Source organism: Theobroma cacao, chromosome 9, assembly GCF_053813885.1.
Source record: "Theobroma cacao isolate CCN51 chromosome 9, ASM5381388v1, whole genome shotgun sequence".
In the NCBI taxonomy this organism is placed as follows: Eukaryota; Viridiplantae; Streptophyta; class Magnoliopsida; order Malvales; family Malvaceae; genus Theobroma; species Theobroma cacao.
In genome coordinates this window covers 18,370,500-18,390,367 of record NC_142647.1, presented here as the reverse complement: position 1 = coordinate 18,390,367, position 19,868 = coordinate 18,370,500, and the positions used below count along the sequence as shown (strand labels likewise).

At 33.4% G+C, this 19,868-nt stretch overlaps 1 protein-coding gene and 1 non-coding gene across 2 annotated transcripts; both read right to left on the bottom strand.

Moving 5' to 3' along the window:
• Nucleotides 1-987: 987 nt before the first annotated feature.
• TBL5 (TRICHOME BIREFRINGENCE-LIKE 5) lies at nucleotides 988-14,433 on the bottom strand. Its single transcript, XM_018128195.2, has 6 exons — nucleotides 13,795-14,433; nucleotides 10,572-10,764; nucleotides 9,813-10,006; nucleotides 9,376-9,534; nucleotides 1,840-2,168; nucleotides 988-1,734 (listed from the first exon to the last, which is right to left on the bottom strand). The coding sequence occupies exons 1-5, from the start codon at nucleotides 14,304-14,306 to the stop codon at nucleotides 1,844-1,846; spliced, it is 1,383 nt and encodes a 460-aa protein (XP_017983684.2). The 5' UTR covers nucleotides 14,307-14,433; the 3' UTR covers nucleotides 988-1,734; nucleotides 1,840-1,843.
• A 4,866-nt stretch (nucleotides 14,434-19,299) lies between these two features.
• On the bottom strand, nucleotides 19,300-19,406 carry LOC148760810 (small nucleolar RNA R71). Its single transcript, XR_016028753.1, has one exon. It is a non-coding gene; the product is annotated as a small nucleolar RNA R71 (small nucleolar RNA).
• Between the last annotated feature and the right edge of the window lie 462 nt (nucleotides 19,407-19,868).

Genomic DNA, 19,868 nt, shown 5'->3' with positions numbered 1-19,868 from the left:
TTTTTCCTTGTCTTTCCTCTCCTTCTTCAATGTGTTGATACATAAGATGTTCATGCTTGGAGTACATGTCATTTTATCTATTTGAAAGCGCCATATATCCCATGAGGTCAAGACCATTGACATTTACTCAATTTTTTTTTATTCTTTTAGTTGAAGAAAGAAATATTCAAAACCAAATGTTTGAAAGAACATGTGAACTTAGCAATGAGCCAAGTCATATATATATATATATAGTCTTCAAATATTGAGATTAAGGAACATAGAATAATTTTTCATAGACTTAGTTAATGAATATTTGAACTTGACTTGTTATTAACGAGATGAGCTCGAGTGTGAGCCACTCAAGCAAGAAGTCAGATTTTATCAAATTTTTAAATAATATCTAATATTTTGTTTAAATAAATAAAATATTATATTCTTTACATATTTTATTTATATTTTGAATTCGACTTCGAATCAAATTTCAAACTTATTACTCAAGTGGATAAATGATTGTGTTGAACTTGAATAGATCAAATGTTTTCAAAATCATAATTTGGGCCAATTATACTTTTTTTTTTCTCTACATGATATTTTTGGTTTCTGTTGATAGTGGAATACACTCAAAAAAGTTTCGAGATCTCTGCAGGGCATATGATTAGAGATATCCAACAACCGGGTTGCTCGTTTAGGCTCAAAAGCCAAATCGGGCACGGTTTGAGCCTCAATTTTAGACTCGGATCCGGTCCGAAGATATTATTATATTAATAGATGATATACTTTTAATATCGAAATATAGTAAAAATATTAGAAATTTAATATAAAATAAATGGACTAGGAAGGTTGGGTCGAACTTGGACTCAGGCTTAGGCCTTCAAATGTAAATCAGGCCTGAACCATGATCCTCTACATATGACTAGCTCTATTTGTGACACCCCCCCCCCCCATGTGTAAGTCATGACTACTAATTAAGCAAGTCAAAAGAAACAATCAGAAAACGAATACAAATAAACAAATGGGAATTTTCCCATGCCTTAGCAAAGCCGATAATGTCTTAAAAGTAAGTCCAACTATTTCAGGTTTCCTGTTAAGTCTCCAAACTGTTGACCGTTAGACAACTGCCTACTATATAAGTAAGCAGCAGACAAACCCTTGTATTGAGCACAACAAATCAGATATGGCAGAAATCAATTGTTGATTTGTTACATTAGAATCTCTCTTTGCACAGATTTGAGAGAGAGTGCGTGTGGTTTTTCATGAAAACTTGATTACCATCTCTGCAAATCATGAATGATGTAAGATGAGTTTCATTCAAAAATAACTAAAGGGTACTTGGAATTGGCTAAACTTCGAGCGTTGGATAAATATTTGACCAAAGATTTAGAAGTGTTCATTGGTTCGTGGTTGTCCTTTGAAAATTGTGTGATGTGCATGAGTAAATGCACGCCCAGGTTTTCTTCAGCCAGCCACCTCCCACGGGAGACCAAGCTTGCAAGACTAACGTGAATAGCTCGCTTCAATGTGCTAGCGTTCTGCTTTCTCTCCTTCCAATATCCAGGGTATATGTCCTATTCCTTCAAGTTCTTTGCTCAATGCTAACTTGAATTTCTTACATTACCCATCTAATCCACCACAGCCATCTTCAGATGTTCTGACAGCAGCTATTGCACATTGGTTCATCTGCCAGCTACACAGCCCTGGTTTCGTCCTTCCATGTGGCCACATACCAATTGTACCATACTGTTGCAAGTTATCCTGATGCAAGCAGTGACAAACATAAATATTTTGTTTTTTCATCAATAAATTATTCTGTTCCTTTTTTCCCAGTAAAATTCAAAGCTGGATGTTGAAACTTATCACCTCTTTAAAATTGTTTGTTGAAAAACAGAGTGGCATAGATCAGCTCGTTCCAGGTATCAGGAACCCCAGGGACACACCAGTGGCTGCAATCTTGCCGCCTTGTAGAAACCTTTTTCCCTTCTGTTAATCTCTTGCCAAAGATAGATGGATGGCCATCCTTGCGAAAATTGGTCAACCTTGTTACATTCAACAGTATCACAGGAACCTTCATCTCCTGAATCACTTCTTCAACTATCTTCATTTTCAATGGATAGGTTTCAAGGAAGGCTCCACTCAAGATTGGTTGAGTTTCCCCATTACAAGATCCACCTGAGTCCCAATCTCCACCTCTATTTCAAGAAACTAAAATTAATTAGCCAATATAAACCTATATCTACAATAATCTGCGTGCACTTGTGTCGTGCATACCTTATATAAATTACATTATAACTTATGTGTAAAAGATAGGAATACTTTGATTACAAACCCTTCTGACCAAATGGTAAACAAGTGACCAGTATATGGATTTTCATTTTGAAATAAAATAATGAATCACATGAATCTTATTTTCTTATATGCATTTACTTAATTAAATAATTTAGCATGTTAATATTGCTTTATTCATTCAAGAATTATTGAGACTCAGGGATTCAAAGTTTTTTAGTGTTAAATTTCTTCAATGTGAAAGCTAATGGTGATGTGGACTGCTGTCGCGTAGATAATTGCAGTAACAGTATTGCACAGGACAAAATGTGCTCCTGAAATGAAAAATAGACAATTTAACAACTTCTCCTCTCCTCCTTCACTACCCCCGCTTTTCTATTTCTTTTCCCCTCTTTTAGGATAAGGGTACAAGAGGACAGCCTGGTTGAGGGTTAAATCCAAACAAGTATTATCCTCTATCACAAAAATCTTTTATACAGAAAAAAAACTATGATAAATTTCATCAAAGTAACAAATTAGAGCGTGGCTTGAATCTCAAGCCCATTCATATTCTCGTCTTTTCAGGCCCAAATTTAATACAAAAATGTTTTCTTGATTTGGCAATGCCCAATCACGTGTGGTAGGAGGGAGTAGTTTGTTACCTATGAAATTGAAACCAAAACCAAAACAGTTTTTTTTAAGGGATAATTTACCTGTTGTTGGTGTGGGAATTTGATTCAAGATGTATGATGGTATGATGAGAGAATTCATGGTCAACCACATTCCATATTTGAGGGGAAATTTGTTATCATTGAGTTTGTTAGAGAAGCAAGGTTTTGGGTTATGTTCTTAATAAGTTTGGTGGTTCTCATGTCTACATGAAGGGTATCCAAACCAGAGGTCTCTATCATTTTCAAGGTCATGTGGTTAGGAAAATTACAAGTCATCGTGAGAACTATTTTTAAGTGCTTTAGCTGAAAGTGGGACTGATTTGTTGTTTGAACAAAATCATGATGTACTTATTTTAATGGTTCAGAGGCTTCACTCCAATTGAAGAGTGGTCTTGCTAGCTTGGGAAGCATGGTTGGTTGCAGATGTGTTTGTCCATCTTGGTCGGATCTAATGGAGGTTCAAGGCTGGGTGAGGGTTTTTTGCTCTCAGTGGGAAGTGTTACATTCCATAGTTTGAGGCAATGTTTAAATTCCATTTGGGCACCAGCCAATTGTAGCATTTGAGTCCATAGTTTGCTTGGGAAAAATTGAGCATGGAGGATTTTGCTATGAGAAATCAACAATCAAGAAAACACTAGTTCAACACGTAGTTTTAAGATGGAATAATGATCTCTTCTTTCAAACATCCTACGTGGAAATCCTTGCCATCTTTGTGGATTGATATGTGTTAGAGTTGATACTATATAGTCTTACAGTGTTGATTAATCTCCTTCAAGTGCAACAGTTTTTGGAACTTCCGGTGGTTGGGACATCAGAGTTGTTCAATAATTCAAGCAAGGGAAGCTGAAAGATAGACCACGTTGCACATTCTAAACTAAGCATGTGGTTTTAGAAGGTCATGGTGTATGACCCTTCTATGTAACAAGGTTGTCATTTAGAATGCAAGATGATCAAGAGAGCAGTCAAAGAGTTGTTTACATAGCGAGGCCATGGACTTTGCAACAAGGTGAAGCTTGTGTTAACGTGTAATGGTAAGGGAACCCTGTATTCTTTATCACTTGATGGTAGAGACAAGTGCTGTCTATCAGCATAGTTTACAAATACATTGTTTTTGTTGAGGGGCAAAATGAGAATAAGGTGTGATAAGCTATGGTTGCTTTACAAGAGAAGATTGGGATTAAGGCTCAAGCTTGATGGTTTCTCTTGGAGCTTGGTGTGGTGATCTAGTGGTGGGTTAGTACACATTGAAGAAATTGCCTAAAATAGTTGGCTTAAAGAGTTAGAGCTAAGTTGAAGATTAGTTAAATTGCCAATGTTAGACTATCTAATTCTTTAGGCTTCAAATTAGATATAAAAAAACATATTTTACGTTTTCACAAAATTAAATACAAAAAGGTTCCTTCAGGGTTAGAATGTGAAGCCTTCACCAAGGAAGTGAGAAAAAAAGGCACCTAGGTAAGTGATTGGTTGTAATTGGGGTTTTGGGGAGAGTTCAACGACAATTTAATCTTTGATCTTGGATTGTGAATTTCTTCTTTGCTATGCCTGTGAACATATGGAATAGATTCCCAAATCATGCTTATGTTCCCTCCTTAGGTTCATTTTTGGATTATTGCATTTAGGGTGTTTGGTTTGCAAGAAGAAATAGAGTAGGAATGGAATAACTATTTCGTAGGAATAAAATAAGAAATGAATAATTATTATATAATTTGGTTCATGAGAATGGAATAGGAAAGGCATTGCTATTATTAATTATTCTAATATTTGGTAGGTAGGAATAGTTTTAGGAATAACAAAAGAATAATTGATAAATGATAAAAATACTATTTATTATAATATTTCATTTTTAAATTAAAATATTTATAGTTAAAACATTAATTTTATTATTTTATTCTTTATTTTTAAAATATTAAAATATAAAAATTTTATAATTAAGATTTTAATTTAATTTTTAAGTTTAAAACATTAACTTTTTATAATATATAATTAAAATTTAAACCATTTTATTTTAAATTCATTTTTATTTTTATTTTTTCTTTTTATTTTTAAATTTTAAATTCATTTTAATTTAGTGAGAGAAGGAGAGAGGTAGTTGGGTAGAGAGAGAAAGAAATTGTTAAAAATGAATAAAATATACTTTATATATTATGGTATTGATGTTTTTACTTTATTCCTAGAATTGGCTATTCCCTCATCTCCTTGGATGACCATTCCAAAGAACGACCATTCCTTCCAACCATATAACGTGTTAAAGAAGGATTAAGAATACGGAGGGAATGGCTGTTCCATTCCCTCAATTAGTTTTATTAGTCTAGTCTCCAAGTACATCACCTTGATTGTCTTCATTGGAACTTTATGGTTTCAAAAGTGTAAATCAAAACAGAGGTGGTACATATTACTTTTCAAAAGTGTAAATTATGTTTTCTTTCCCTTATAAGAATTGTAATGTTTTCTATTTAAAAAAAGAATAATAATTGTAATGTTTGCTAGCACTGTGATTCTACAAAATGTAGAAAAAACAAACAAAATTCTGTCATTTCCATCACAATCAGCAATTCATACAGCAACAAAATGGTATATGGTCATTAGGGTTTAAATCACAATAGAGTAGGCATATCTTACTTTTCAAAAGTGAGAAATCAAGATCTCTTTATCTCAGAGCAATTGTAATCTTTGTCAATTATAAGAAATGACAAAAAATTCTTTGATATTTCCTTCACAGTCAATAGTTCACAACAAAAACTCCATAACCACACCAAGCATGTGATCACTAATAATATGTGATCCAACAAAATAGAAATTTGCACATTGAATGCAATCCAAATAGCATATGTTGAATATATCGTGTGAGAAGAAAATGAAAGTGAAAGATAGAGAATGATGTATAGAATATTAAGAGATGATCTCACTTGAATTGGCACATTATCACCACACAAACTTCAATTAAAACTCTAGAAATCTCATGAGATGCATTGTAGTAATTAATATGTATCAACCCTTGTGTGGTTTAAAATAGAAGGGTGTAACACAATTTGTGTATATTCTCCTTAAAAGAAATATGGTCTATATAATATTTTAAGAATTGGTTTAGTAAAAAACAAATGAGAAAGATGGAAATAAGATAAGAAAGTGGATTAGATTAGACCATAACATCTTTTCTGTTTATTATGCAAGATTAAGGGTAAGATAGAATGTTGTTGTCAATGGTCAAAATTACCCCTCCCCATACAAGTAAATACTAAATAAAAATTTTTTAAGATGCAACTTTTTAGGGTTACATCAGGATATATAATAGAAGCATCTAACCCATCATCATATCCCCTAGGATCAATAATCCACCCCTTTCTAAGAGGACCTTGAGTCGAATTCAAATCCCCAACCCTCATTCCCGAATCCAAATCCCCTACCCCATTTTTTGTCCCAACTCTCAAAAATTACCACGTATCTATTTTTCTGTTATTGAGTTAATACATGTTTGGTTTTAAATGTTTTCCCTCTTTCTCTCTCAAATTTTTTCCCTCGTTTCATCCAGTTGCAGCTTGCCTTTTACACCAATTACATTGACTTCTTCTGATGGTTTTTTTATCCTAGATACATACCACCCATTAACAGAGAATCCTGAGCAAAAGAAGAGTTCAGTTCAGATTATACTGATTGACTTGGATTTGATTGTTAATCGACAAAATAGATTTTGTCATTTTGGTAAGACAAAATAGAAATTTGAAAAATCAAAATTTGTCTTTACAAACAATTTGAAATCCACCAATCTGTAAAATTCGAATGCTACTTGTAGTGTTCTGCATACTTAGCTGCATCAGACCAATCAACTTCTTTTGTTAAATTTGCAGCTTACTGGCATACTTACTGGGTTTTTGATTGTTAAAGGTTTTCTTTTATTTGGAGAAGAAAGGGATCAGACCAATGCTATTGGTAGTACTCTCCATACTTATTGGCATGATTGTTAAATTTGCAGCTAGTTTAAATGATGAGTAAACCGCATCTGTCATAGCGGGAAAGAAAGATAGAAAGAGGGAAAACTGAATAAAAATGAGCTGTGAAGAGAGAAAGATTGGAAAAAAGTACGAGAGCAAGAGGGGCTAAAAAATTAAACCCAAACATGTAGTAATTCAATAATAGAAAAATAGACCTATGGCAATTTGTGAGAGTTGGGGCACAAAAAAGGGCAAGGGATTTGGATTCCCTTGAGTCATCCTTACTAGGTAGTCTAATATTGTTGGAGCAAATAGTGCTAATTAATTAAGCTAATTGTAATATACACACACACACCTTAAGGCTAAAGGCTAATACGATCGCTGTCCTCAAAACCAATTCCCCCCCTCTCTGGATAATATCTCAAGTGCAAGCAGGATTTCAGTGAAATCTAGTTTCTAAGATTCAACAGACAATAATCTTTGCACGTGGACTCTAGAAATTAAACAAATTGTCCTCGATCTCACCAGCTCATAGTAGGCTAACTATTTTATTTGATGTAGTACGTGAGAAGATTATTATTGTATAAGACCGAATTTTGGGCAGTATAGATGAAGATAAATCTATTAAACGAGGCGTGAAAGAAGCTAGCACGTATAATTAGCTAAACTTGCAAATCTATTTTTAGGTAATGGGTTTACGCTTACTAAGCAATAATGTGTATCTAGTTGACGCCTATCAAGAAAAGAGTCCTGTCCTAGCAAGGTGAGATGGCACTTGCTGCCATTTGACTACCATCTGTCATTAAGTGCCTAAATGCTTTATCACTTCTTGACAAATGGAATTTGATGAAAAGTATTCATGGGACACCTTGACACATGGCTCATCATATATCAACCCTTAATTTCTTTATTTATATGAACTCAAATTATTGGGACACTTTTAGCCAAGTGCCACTTGTTCACAACATTACATGCCACCAAGGTCAATTTGTCAAGAGATGACAAGCATATAGCTATCTTATGACACATAACAACCAAATGTCATCAATATTAGCAACTTCCAACTAATAAAATAGGCCCCGAAACAAGAAAGAAAACTTCATGTGTTGTCGCCAACAAATAAATAAGCTTAGTCGATTTATCTTTAGCTACCCACTTGTCCAATTAAACAAATAATTCCCTTCCCTTAAATCTCTTTTATAATCTACATTCTACACTATATAAATAGTCCAGCTAATATTGAGCTGGTGTGATCTGGGACTATTTGTTCAATCTCTAGAGCGGATGTGCAAGGTTATGGAGATTATTGGCTGTTGAATCCTGAAAACCGAACACCACTGTAGTTATGCTTGCACCACCCAGATATAATCTGGAAAGGGCAATGGTACCCTGCCTCAGTCTTAGAGATAAGTTTACAAATATAAATATAGTTTAATTTTTTTTAGTTAGCTTAATTATTTAATGAGCACCAAAAACTCTAACAATCTTAAAACTGATTATGGAAATTTACAATGTGAGTTTTATATATGAGCTATTAACATTGAAATATTTGATGTCAATAACTTTAAATGTCGGCATCAAAATTTTTTGTTTGCTTTAAATCAATTATTTTGTCTTGAATGAACCTAGGTTATGTGAAGAAAATGATGAGCTTGCTAGATCTGAAAGTAATAAAGTTTGGGGTAATGCTAATTACCAGTGCAAAAATTATATATTGAATTCCATGAGTCATAAATTATATGATGTAGACTGTAAAAGTGACACTGTTAAAAAGATTTGGGACTCATTAATTTAAAAATGTGTTTGAAGATGTTGGAACTAAAACATATGCTGCTGCTAATCTTCGATCTTATTAAATGGTAGAAGAAAAATCAGAACTCAAATTTATGAATATCAAAAAGATTGTAGTTGAAGTTAGTGAAGGAGTTAAAATCTGTGGGTCCTGTCAGGGTGCAACACTAATTGAAAATTTACCATCCTCTTGAAATGAATATAAAAATTCTCTAAAACATATAGGTAAGGACATGTCCCTTCAAGAACTTATAGTTGATACAAAAATTGAAGAATAGAACCCTTAACATGGGAAATCTAGTGTTTATGAAAATTTTGAAGCTGCACTAACTGAAGAAAATGGCAAGAAAAAGCATATTATGATGGAACCAAACCTATTGTATCATTTTGGAACCACCCAAATTAACTATAGGCATACTTTTGAAATTCTCATTCTAATTTATAAACATAAAATGCATGTATAAAATAAAACCGAAGTCCAATCCCTACTAGATCCAATTTATTTAGGGAAATATATTTTATCTTCCATAATGAAAATGGAACTCTTAGCTGGCCTACAGCTTATCTAGGTTTCCAAATTCTTATGGAGGGGAATAACAGACAAATAAATTTGAGCAAAAAAAGAACAGGTATTCAACCTGTTTTGTGAAAAGCAAATTTTCTTAATAGGGAGGGGCAGTCTTTGGCAATGGAATGAGATTGAAGCTGATTAATGACAATAAACTAGATTTCCTCTGTACCTGAAATGAGCAGAAGAGTATCCACGATAGAAGACCAACTGTTTTGCTGGTTTAACATTTTCATCGATCCATTTTGCCCAGGTCTTCAAAGCTCTTCGATAAGCTTCAACAGCATCAAATTTTGGATAAACATAATCGCCTTCTTTAAAGTAATTTTTCCTGTATCAACTAATCATATTCGTCATTCTCCTTTAAATTGCTATATTGTTTTGAGGAAATAAGATATAACATCAAAAGTCTATAACACTAAACTGAACTAGCACTTCATCATGGTTGCAATGCATGCATGCCTGTAAATCACTCCACTGAACAAATTTATAATTGTAAATGAAAGGAGAGAACCAGTGACTCTGACAATCAATGATCAGAATAGCACATCAATGTAGCATAAAAATAAAACAATTATAAGTATAATGCTCATAAGATTGGTCACCTACCCTCGCGCGGTCTTTCCATGAACCCACCAGTGACCAGTATTGAAAATGAGAATATCAGCCCGCTTCCATCGACCAGATGACTTGTCAATTCTATCTATTGATAGAGTTGGATTTGAGTTCCCTTGTCCATTAATGCGGACTCCTTCTTTTACAAGAAAATGTGACCTTACAAATTCCACTGTACAGTCATAGTCCTGCCCAAAATTTCAGAGTTGAGACCACTTTGAAATAACTAACTGTTGCCTGTGTGAATCTTTTTTCCAAAAACATAAAAAATAAAATCAGAGAAAAAAAAATAGAGATGTCAAAGGTGGAAGGTGTGTCTGAATATTCTGTTTGGTGTTATTTTGTAGAAAAAAGACCTTTTAAAATATGGAGTTCCTATTAAATTTTGTTACAATATCTTAAGATTTTATGCAGAAAACTTTAAGCCACACTTTTAAACGAGACATAAGATTGAGTGTATAAGTCTATTACTGCACTCCATAAAATATCAGATAGCAGTATTGGATAATGCAGCTACTCTTGAGTCAAATCAGACATGAAATGCCTAATGACGTCAAAAGGTTGGTTGAAAATGATGCTTGAAGATGTACTTTAATTACCAAAATATCAAGAAACCTAATCAAAGAGGCAAGAAGATTATGACACAAGATTTTGAGTAATCCTAAAGGAAAATGTTGCCCTTAAAAGAATGTATTAAATATCTCTGGCATTCAGCTTAACAAATGAAGCAATATAAAACAAGCATCTTATTACCTCAAATTTAAACACAAAGTACCCTCTTCCTTTTGTTATTTTGTGGCCGTGGATCTCGTACATTTTGCTCTTATTGGTAAGGCCTTCATGGAGGAGGCATAACATTGACTCGAACTGATTGCGGTTCATGGAGTCCCCAACCAGCATCAGCCTTTTACCTCTTAGTCTCTCCAAGAGGTCAGTAGCATTAAACCTGCAATGGTAAGTAAATGCTGAAAGAGGACTGTTAAATGTAAAAGACATTACAGCCAAACTATTTGCAAGGACAACATATGTGTGTTTGTGTGCTTGTATTGTTGTGATGAATCTCAAATTCTGCTTCCAATTAGCAAAAAAGTTAAGTGAAAAGGGCTGCCTTGTCAAAGCAGACACTGGAAAGCGTAATGGTTATCATCCATATGCAGTATTTCTCGCTTCAAAGATGAATTAACCATATTCTTAGGTTCTTGAACACGGTAAAAGTATGCTCTGAACTTAAGGACAGGACGTTTGAGGTTAAAAGTACAGAAGTTAATAAATGCACGGAATGAGAAAAGACCAACCTGCTCTTAAATGCTAAAATTCAATACATGATGGAGCAAAAATTCCAGCCCTGGGTCCCTGACTCATAATTCTAGTTATTTTTCGATACCTCCTAATACTAGTTATTAGTATATAATATAGAGCTTCTAAATACTAGAATTCTCATCTGTATTTACAAACCAAAAATCTGCATTCCCATGCATTAAGCATCTCTTGCCCAGTTGAAACCAACACAAAATATCAAACCAAAGGGACAACTAAAAAAGAAAAAATATTTTAACATCTGGCCTTTCCTTACGTGATTTGCCCTTCTGTTTTCCTGCAACTTTCTTAATCTCTAGAGCCCAAAATAACCTAGACTTTTCTGCTTTTACCCAGTACAAACTTACAACTCTAGACAGCTTAAAACCCAACAACTAAACAGCATCTGCAGTTCTGGGACAATTTTCAACGCATGGCTGGGGGCATGCTGCTAGGAGTATGGCTTTTTCTCCATACTCTAAGATTAACATAGCTTGTTAAAATTACTTTCTCCAAAAACTGCATCAAATTAAAAATTAAATTTTTTAAAGGAGTTCCAAGGAGATTCCACTTGATATGTTACATGGATTTGGGATGGGGGGTCAAATATGAGTATGTGTCCGACATGGGTACTCCGTGTTTTTGGAATTTTTTTACATTAATTTTGAGGATCCAAGCATCATGCCTAAATGAATTTAAAGTGTCCAGTCAGAAATGGGTACATTATGGTAAAGTGAAGAATCCCATGTAATATATTGATAAGTAAGGAACTCTAGGTGTACCTGATGTCCTCATCTAGCACTGCTGATAGCTAGAGCTACACATCCTTGAAGTATTATTACCACTGAAGGAGTACAAAAGAGAGTATTTCAACCTTAAGTATCCTTAACGATGTAGTAAAAAAATTTTGACTGGTCCAAGAACACCAAGGATGTACTTAACAAAATACACAAATAACAAGGAAGAAACAGGCAGCTTTTAAATTATATCCCCAACCAGGTAAGAACCAGTTTCTTCTATTATAAACTCAAAGACTCTGCTCCGTTAGCCTTCTAAAGGTTGATTAGGCCCTTGATCACCAGCAGAAAACTACTTACTGATAAGCAGCAGAATGTCTAGAAACAAGTATCTAGTAACGACTGCTATAAACCAATCTGTTGCCCCACAAATTAAAAGGTATACTCCTGCTTGAGTTAGTGCTTCAACTCACCAACCATCACTGCATAAGCAATTTTCTTGAAATAACAATAAAATAAAACAAGATAACCTTAACTCATCATGCTACCCAACGTATGCCAGCATACTTAGAAAGCATAACCAACTAGCCTAGCTAAAGTTAAGCCTCAAGAATCAATTTCAATGACAACGACATATAAACTAGGTGAACATTAAACAACAACTTCATATAATACTATAATATGAAAATTTAGATCCCTTTGGTATGAGAATTTCTCCTCGTCTGCAAGAAAGCTTTGAGCTGGTACTCTCAGTATTCAGTCAGCCAAGAGTATGCACATAATTTCTTGATTAAGCTAGTGTCTAAGTATTCAGCCTCTACCAGACATTGTTCACCTCTGCTTTTTATTTCATAAATTAAGTTGTTACCAAGCAAAAGGAAAGTTATAACTGAAAAGGAACATTTGGATATTGCATATTGAAGTACCAAAAGGCAGTTTAAACATACTTTGTTTCAATTTTTACATAGAATCCATAAAATATAAGATGGTTTCATCCCTATAGCCTCTCATACATGTACCAGATCAGCATATGCTTTCCTAAAGAGGAATATATATGACCCCTAGTCAACCCATTTTTTGATCAAATAAATTAGCTCATCAACTAGGGCATCTCATTAAACAGGCAGGGATTCACCTATGATGAGACTAATACCTAAAGTAACAACAAATCATTTACATACACAAATGACTGTAGGATTGACAAACAAGCAGTCAAATTACTATGAAGCTCCTCTTCGGCTCATGCTTCAAGAAAGCCCATCTGTAAGAGCTACTTTAGCCCATGAGAACAGGAGTGCCAGTGCCATTTCCTTTTCATTCTGAAATATATATATAGAGTAAAAAAAAATCCCCTTATGTGAAAAATAAAACCATTTACAGGTGCAGTTAAATTAATATTAGGGTTACTCAAGCATTTACAATAACTACAACTTTAAAAGGCAATTATGCTTACAGTCAAGTTGTGCCACATAAATTAGGAGTAATAGAGAGGCCTCTGAATATATGGTCTTTGAGAAATGTTTCTGCATAATTTGGGTTCAGCATAAATTTATGAAAAGATGAAGAGTAGATTATTAAATATCCTAAAACTTCATCCCATGTTTTAATAGGATAAATTTTCAATTACAATTTAGCAAGTGCAGGTAAATTGAATACGAAGTGCAGGTAAATCCAAGTGCAGGATAAATCCAAGTGCAGGTAAACTTGCTGATCAGCAAGTGCAGGTAAATTGAGCCATTTAGCAAGAGCATTCTAATACTAGAAGATATTTAACATTACATTAGAAAATTAATACTAGTACTTAATTAAAGGCATAACTTGGCAACCACTTAGCAGAGTTGAGGCCCACGAGAATCAGTTAACCATTTCATTGAAGGCATCTAGTCTAGAATATGAATACGAATATATATATATAACCTGATCAATATGAAGAAAGCGCATACCTCGGAAGATCACAGCCATCAGGCTTCCAACGCCATCTCAAGTAATCAGAATCTTGCCTTCCGTTGCTTTGGCAATCAAAAGCCTCATCAACATAAGGGCAAGAACCCGGTTTATAAACAGGGTACTCTTCGTCTTTCACCCAAGTTCCGGTGTAAAGATCACACATTTCCCTCTTCTCTTCACCATTGTCAACAACAGCTTCGTTATCTGCAGGTGGGTTCTGGTCGTCATGGGCAGAGGGCTGATCATCGATGCTTGTGGCATTTGGGGAAGGGCCAAGCTCGTCAGCTTGAGAAATACTAGGAGGAACGGACTGGTGGGTTGATGAGTTCAGTGGGTCTGGGTCGGAGGAGCGAAGTTCGGATTTGATGAGCGGAAAGGACTGTTGGTCGATAGAAAGGGAGGGTTCAAGCGTACGTCTGCTGAAAAGAAATAGGCTAAGGACGAACAACACAATGAACAAAACGGTGGTCAATGTGTAACGGGTATTTTGAGGGATGGATACGCCCATTTGGATTTGGTGGATGGAGATTGCATCATATGAGTCCTTTCTTCTCTGTTTATCGACAGACAGGCTCAGTGCCTACAGCATCTGGAAGAAATCAACTTTGCGTGGGGCTTGGCTTCCCATCTCGAGAAAAAACTGAACCAAAACCCGTGCGGTTCGGTTCGAATGAAAATTTTGTTTCTCATACCCGGTTTACTTTTCTGTCCACGTTAGAAGAAAGACCGATATTCGGTTTACTTGCTATTGGAATATAATTCAATTATAATTTTAATTAATTTTTATATTTTTTTATCATTTATAAAATAAAATTAAAATATTTTATCAATACATTTAAGTAAATAAATTAAAATTCATATTTAAAAGTATAAATATTTTTAAATTTTAAAAATTAAGAGATCAATTCGATTTGAAATTTATAAAAATCAATTTAGATCAATTACCAAAAATATTTGGTTTCATATTTGAAAATAAAAAATTTTCAAATTAATCAAAATTTTCAAAATAGAGTTGAAACCAAATTGTACTATTTTCATATTTCACTACAAAAAAAAAACAAGTTTTACCGATGGAATTTTAAGTTCTGTTAGTAATTATTGACCGAACACCAACAAAAACAAACAACGATAATTATAGATAGAATACAAACGGAACATATGGACGGAATGAATTCCATCGGTATTTAGTTGGTAAAACAAAGGTGCGCAATGTAGATGTATGGCACGAAATTTATCGACGAAATATTCTATTTGTAATGTTTTCCTCGACATATTTTACCGACCACATTATTGATGGAATGTTTAGTCGATAATTTCGTTCAATTGCTGACAAAATTTCTGACAAAAATTTTCATTAGTAATTTCATCGGTAAAATAAATTAAAACTACTTGAAGAGTAATTTTATGTTATGATCAATTGCTCGTTGAGGTGGTAAAACCCTAGGTAGTTGTTTTCGCATCATATTCTAAAATTCTTCAAAAACCAATTGGGCATGAGGATCATCATTCAATAGTCTCCCAAACTGAACAGAAGTTTGAATCATCTGAATGATTGCTAACTTAATTTTAAAGTTGTTAGCTTGAATAATAAGTCTTTGGATATTAGAGTGAAGACCTTGTACAAGTGGGACAGCATATTCCCTTCAGGACTTGGTTTCTTCTTGTTGATAAGCCATTGTGTGACCAAAAGTACCTAAAAACAAAGAAAAGTTTGAAGTAAGATTAAGAACGCTTGGTATTAATATTGACATGAAAGAATTAACAATCAAATTCCCCCACAACGGCAATAAAAACTTATTGTCAAATTATCCATGTAAGTGCATGTATCATTAAACAAGCAATACAGTGAAAAGTAGAGTGTCGATTTCACAGAGAATTGAATTAGTTCTTTTTGTTAATTACTAAAATTAACATAACCTAATCTTATTCAAACAACAAATTTAAATTATTAAAAAGCAAAATTAAATCTAACAAATAAACACTAAAACCAATTTAAAATTAATAAGCAAATTTGTTTTTTTTTAAAAAAAAACTCAATCAACCACCAAATCTAAAATTATGATATCCCTCAATACGACATCTGAATATTGTATCTCTTTTTTAACTTACTTCAATATATTAAGTTGCTAACTTGGAGTCCTAAATTATTTATAAGTCTTTGTCGAGTTTCTCATAAAAATATTTCTCCCAATTAACTTACTATATGCCTATACAAATTAAATTGAAAAAAAAAATTCATTAAGTTCATGCTCTAATCTTGGCTATGTATGGCTTATAGGTGTATCTCTACTCTATATACAAATCAAACTACTTAATCAACTGAGTGCATTCGATCATATGCTATGATATTCAAGATCTACCTTAAATCTTCTTAGTCAAGGTTTAACTTAGGTTTCTAATTCAATCTAATTGGTAGCTAGGCAATTAGAAGTATTAAAAATAGAATACAATAAAAAACTTAAAACCATCAAATATAAGCTAAAGATAGATAAATAATTCAAACTACTTATTGAGTTCAAACAAAATCTTAGATAATTAAATTAGTTTCCTATAGTGTCACAAATAATCATTAAATAAAGTTTAAACATTGAAAACAAACCAAGAAAAATAAAGAAAAACAAAAAGAATAAAAAAACTCCAAGAGATGAAATGTTGATCTCCAAATTTTCTTGAATCCTTCAATTTCTTCTCGAATCCAATTAGACTTTTCTTCAATGATTTTATCACTGAATATTAGCTCTAAATCTTGTTCTCTTCGTCTTCCAAAAGTCCTTTGAAAGGTTGTATAAATAGGGTTCGAGTTCACGTCAAGAAATGAAATCCGAATCAATAAAGATTTCTAATTAGCAACTGATGCATCGCGGCCTACCTCTTCCTAGGCCACTGCCTTGACCATTTAAAGGTGAAAAAAGCATGGAATTCATGTCGGGGAGCCGTGGCCTAGCTTCCTCCGTGTTGGACTATTGTAGTGCTTCAACTATGACAAGGTTTTTGACCACCTTTTAGGCTGACCCAAGGAACATGGTAAAAATGAGAATTGTAGTGTTTTCTTGTAACTTTCCAATGGTCTAAGAATCATTTCACTTTAAGTTCGGTAGAGAAAGTTATGGTCAAAATATTAAGACATGTGCAATGAAGGTCTACATCTCATGAACACTTATCTTGACAACTTTTCACCCTTTTCATTGCACACCTACAAAATCAGCAAATTAATCAATAATAACATATATTAGGCATACAAACACTAATTTAAGCACAATTTTAACTAAGATTATATTAACTGACCTAATTAACTAACTTAAAATAATTAAATAAAACTTACTAATTTCTATGCATTACTACAAGGACTTAGCTAAATTACTATCAAAATTAAGTCCAAATAACTCTATATCATAGAGTTGTCAATATAAAAAGGCATTATTGAAACACTAATACCTAAATCACACAAAGCTTTAGAAATTTTAAAAGTACCAATAGTGCAAGGAATAGAAACACTCCCCGAATCCTCAAGCTTTGGTGGAAGTAGATTCTGGATTATAGCACTACACTCCTCAATAAGTGCAACTATCTCAAAATCTTCTAATTTTCTCTTTTTGATCAAGATATCTTTAAAAAACTTAACATAACTTAGCATTTGTTCCACAACTTTAGCAAAAGGAATAACAATGTGTAACTTTTTAAATACCTCAAGAAATCTTTGAAATTGTTGGTCCAGTTTTTGTTTCTGAAAACATTGAGGAAATAGTGGTAGGGCTGTGAGTACTGATAACTCTATTATATAGAGTTATTTTGACAAATATTGAGGGCTTAAGTAGCTAGGTCTTTGAGATTTTAGGTTCAGATTTTAGTGTTTTAGGTGTTTTTCTTGTTTAAGTTTGATTACAAGTTGATCAGTTTGATTTAAGTTATTTTAGTGCAATTTATTTTTATAAAATTACATTAAGAGTAGTTATTGCTAATTTATTTTTTTGTTTTTATAGAAAATTTGATGAAAAAAACTCATTGGATGAAAATCCGTGCAAGTATGTTGATAGCTTCATTCATATATTCTTTAGTATTTTGAGGATAACATGAGCTACAGAAGTTCAATTGATGCCATTTTTGGACTGTTGGAGAGCTAAAAGGAATGGCTTCAACTTTTGTAATTCCACTTTGCCTTGTTCTAATTGGAAGATGGTCAAAATCCTTATCGAAGTGAAAGTATTACATTAGAAAAGCAGAAGTCAAAAAAGAGAAGTTAGAGCTGTGACTCTAAAATGTTGAGAGCCGCGGCACTGAAAAGGAATATAGCACAGGAATCAATCTAGAGAAGTGGAGCCATGACTTTGGAAAATGAGAGTCACAGTGCTTGAAGAAATTCTTGATTTTTCTATACTTATGATTTTTAAAAATTAGGGCTTTTTAAGTGGCTATAAATAAGTCTTTTTGGACAAAAACTTAGAAGAGGATGGTAAGCAACTTTTTCGAAGAAAGAAAGCCAAAAACAAAGCAAGAGGAAAAAGAAATTGAGAGAGAATCAAGATCAAAAGCTTCAACCATTAGTTTCTTTCTCTACTTTTGCAATTCTCTTATTTTTTTGACTTGGATTAATGGCTAATTTTCTTTGCATGACGTTTTATTTAGTTATTATAAACTAATTTACCTTTTCTCAATTGAATTTTAGTTTCTGTTAATTTATTTAGTGTTTGCTTTAATTTAGTTTTAATTAATTTTCTACAAAATCAAGTTACTTGAACAAGATTAATTTGTCATAATTTTAGTACTTAGAAAACAATTTTAGAGCAAATCTTTATGAGATACGATATTGAACTTATTGTCTATATTACTTATTAGATACGTATACTTACGTGTACTAAATCAACAACAAGTTTTCAACACCATTGCTAGGGATTTGTTTTCCTATTTATTTAGCTAATATTAAACTTCAATAGATAATCTTTATTTAAGTTTTTCTTTTTTGTTTTTCAAGTTCGTTCCATCATTGTATGAGAAGAGCAAAAAGCTTAGAGATTATATTGTGTGATCCAGAGTTCTGAAGACTTCAATGAGAAAATCAACAAGGTTTTGCTCAAACAAATACAATGACTGATCGACAAGGTGAGCAGTTAATTCTAGAGCGAGTAGTAGTAGAAAATCGTTACTTAAGGGATTATGTTGTTTCGTTAGTACAAGGAATTCCATTGAGCATTTAGAGGTCGGCTATTCAAGCCAATAATTTTGAGATCAAGCTGGTTATCATCACCATGATTCAAACTTCAGTCCAATTTGCTAGTTTTCCAAATGACAATCCAAATGCCCATATTTTAAACTTTTTAGAGATATGTGACACTTTTAAACACAATGGCGTCATAGATGATGCAATTCGTTTAAGGTTTTTCCCTTTTTCAGTGAAGGACAAAGTTAGAGCATGGCTGAATGCACTACCTACTTGATCTATAATAAGATGGGATGATCTTGCTCAAAAATTCCTTGCTAAGTTCTTTCATCCGACCAAAATAGCAAAAATGAAAAATGAAATCACATTGTTCATGCAGCTAGATTCTGAATCATTATATGAGGCCTAGGAAAGATACAAGGACTTGCTTAGGCGGTGCCCTCATCATGATCTTCTAAAATGACTACAAGTGCAGATATTTTACAATGGATTGAGTGGTCATGTTCAAACCAGCATTGATGCCGTTGTAGGAGAAGCTTTAATGGCTAAGTCAATTGATGAGGCATACGATCTGTTGGAGGAAGTGGCTTCAAACAACTACCAGTGGCTAGCAGAGTGATCAATGCATAAGAGAATAGCTGGAATTTTTGATGTGGATGCCATTTTAGCATTATCAGCTCAGGTAGTAGTTCTAACTAAGAAACTTGAGTCTTTTGGTGCTAACTCCATTCAAAGTCCTTTTGTAGTTCATGAGTATTGTGGAGATGTGCATGTAAGCAATCAGTGTCCAAGCAATATAAAAATAGTGCAATATGTGGGGAACATACAACAGAACAATCCTTACTCTAACACTTGCAACCTAGGGTAAAGGAACCATCCTAACTTCTCTTGAGGTAACAATCAAAGGTCATCTTC

Coding starts and splice junctions, on each gene's coding strand:
- TBL5 (XM_018128195.2), bottom strand. CDS start 14,306: ATGGGCGTATCCATCCCTCAAAATACCCGTTACACATTGACCACCGTT. Junction 10,007..10,571: donor ACTTTGTGTTTAAATTTGAG/GTAATAAGATGC, acceptor AATTTTGGGCAG/GACTATGACTGTACAGTGGA. Junction 9,535..9,812: donor CATGGAAAGACCGCGCGAGG/GTAGGTGACCAA, acceptor TAGTTGATACAG/GAAAAATTACTTTAAAGAAG.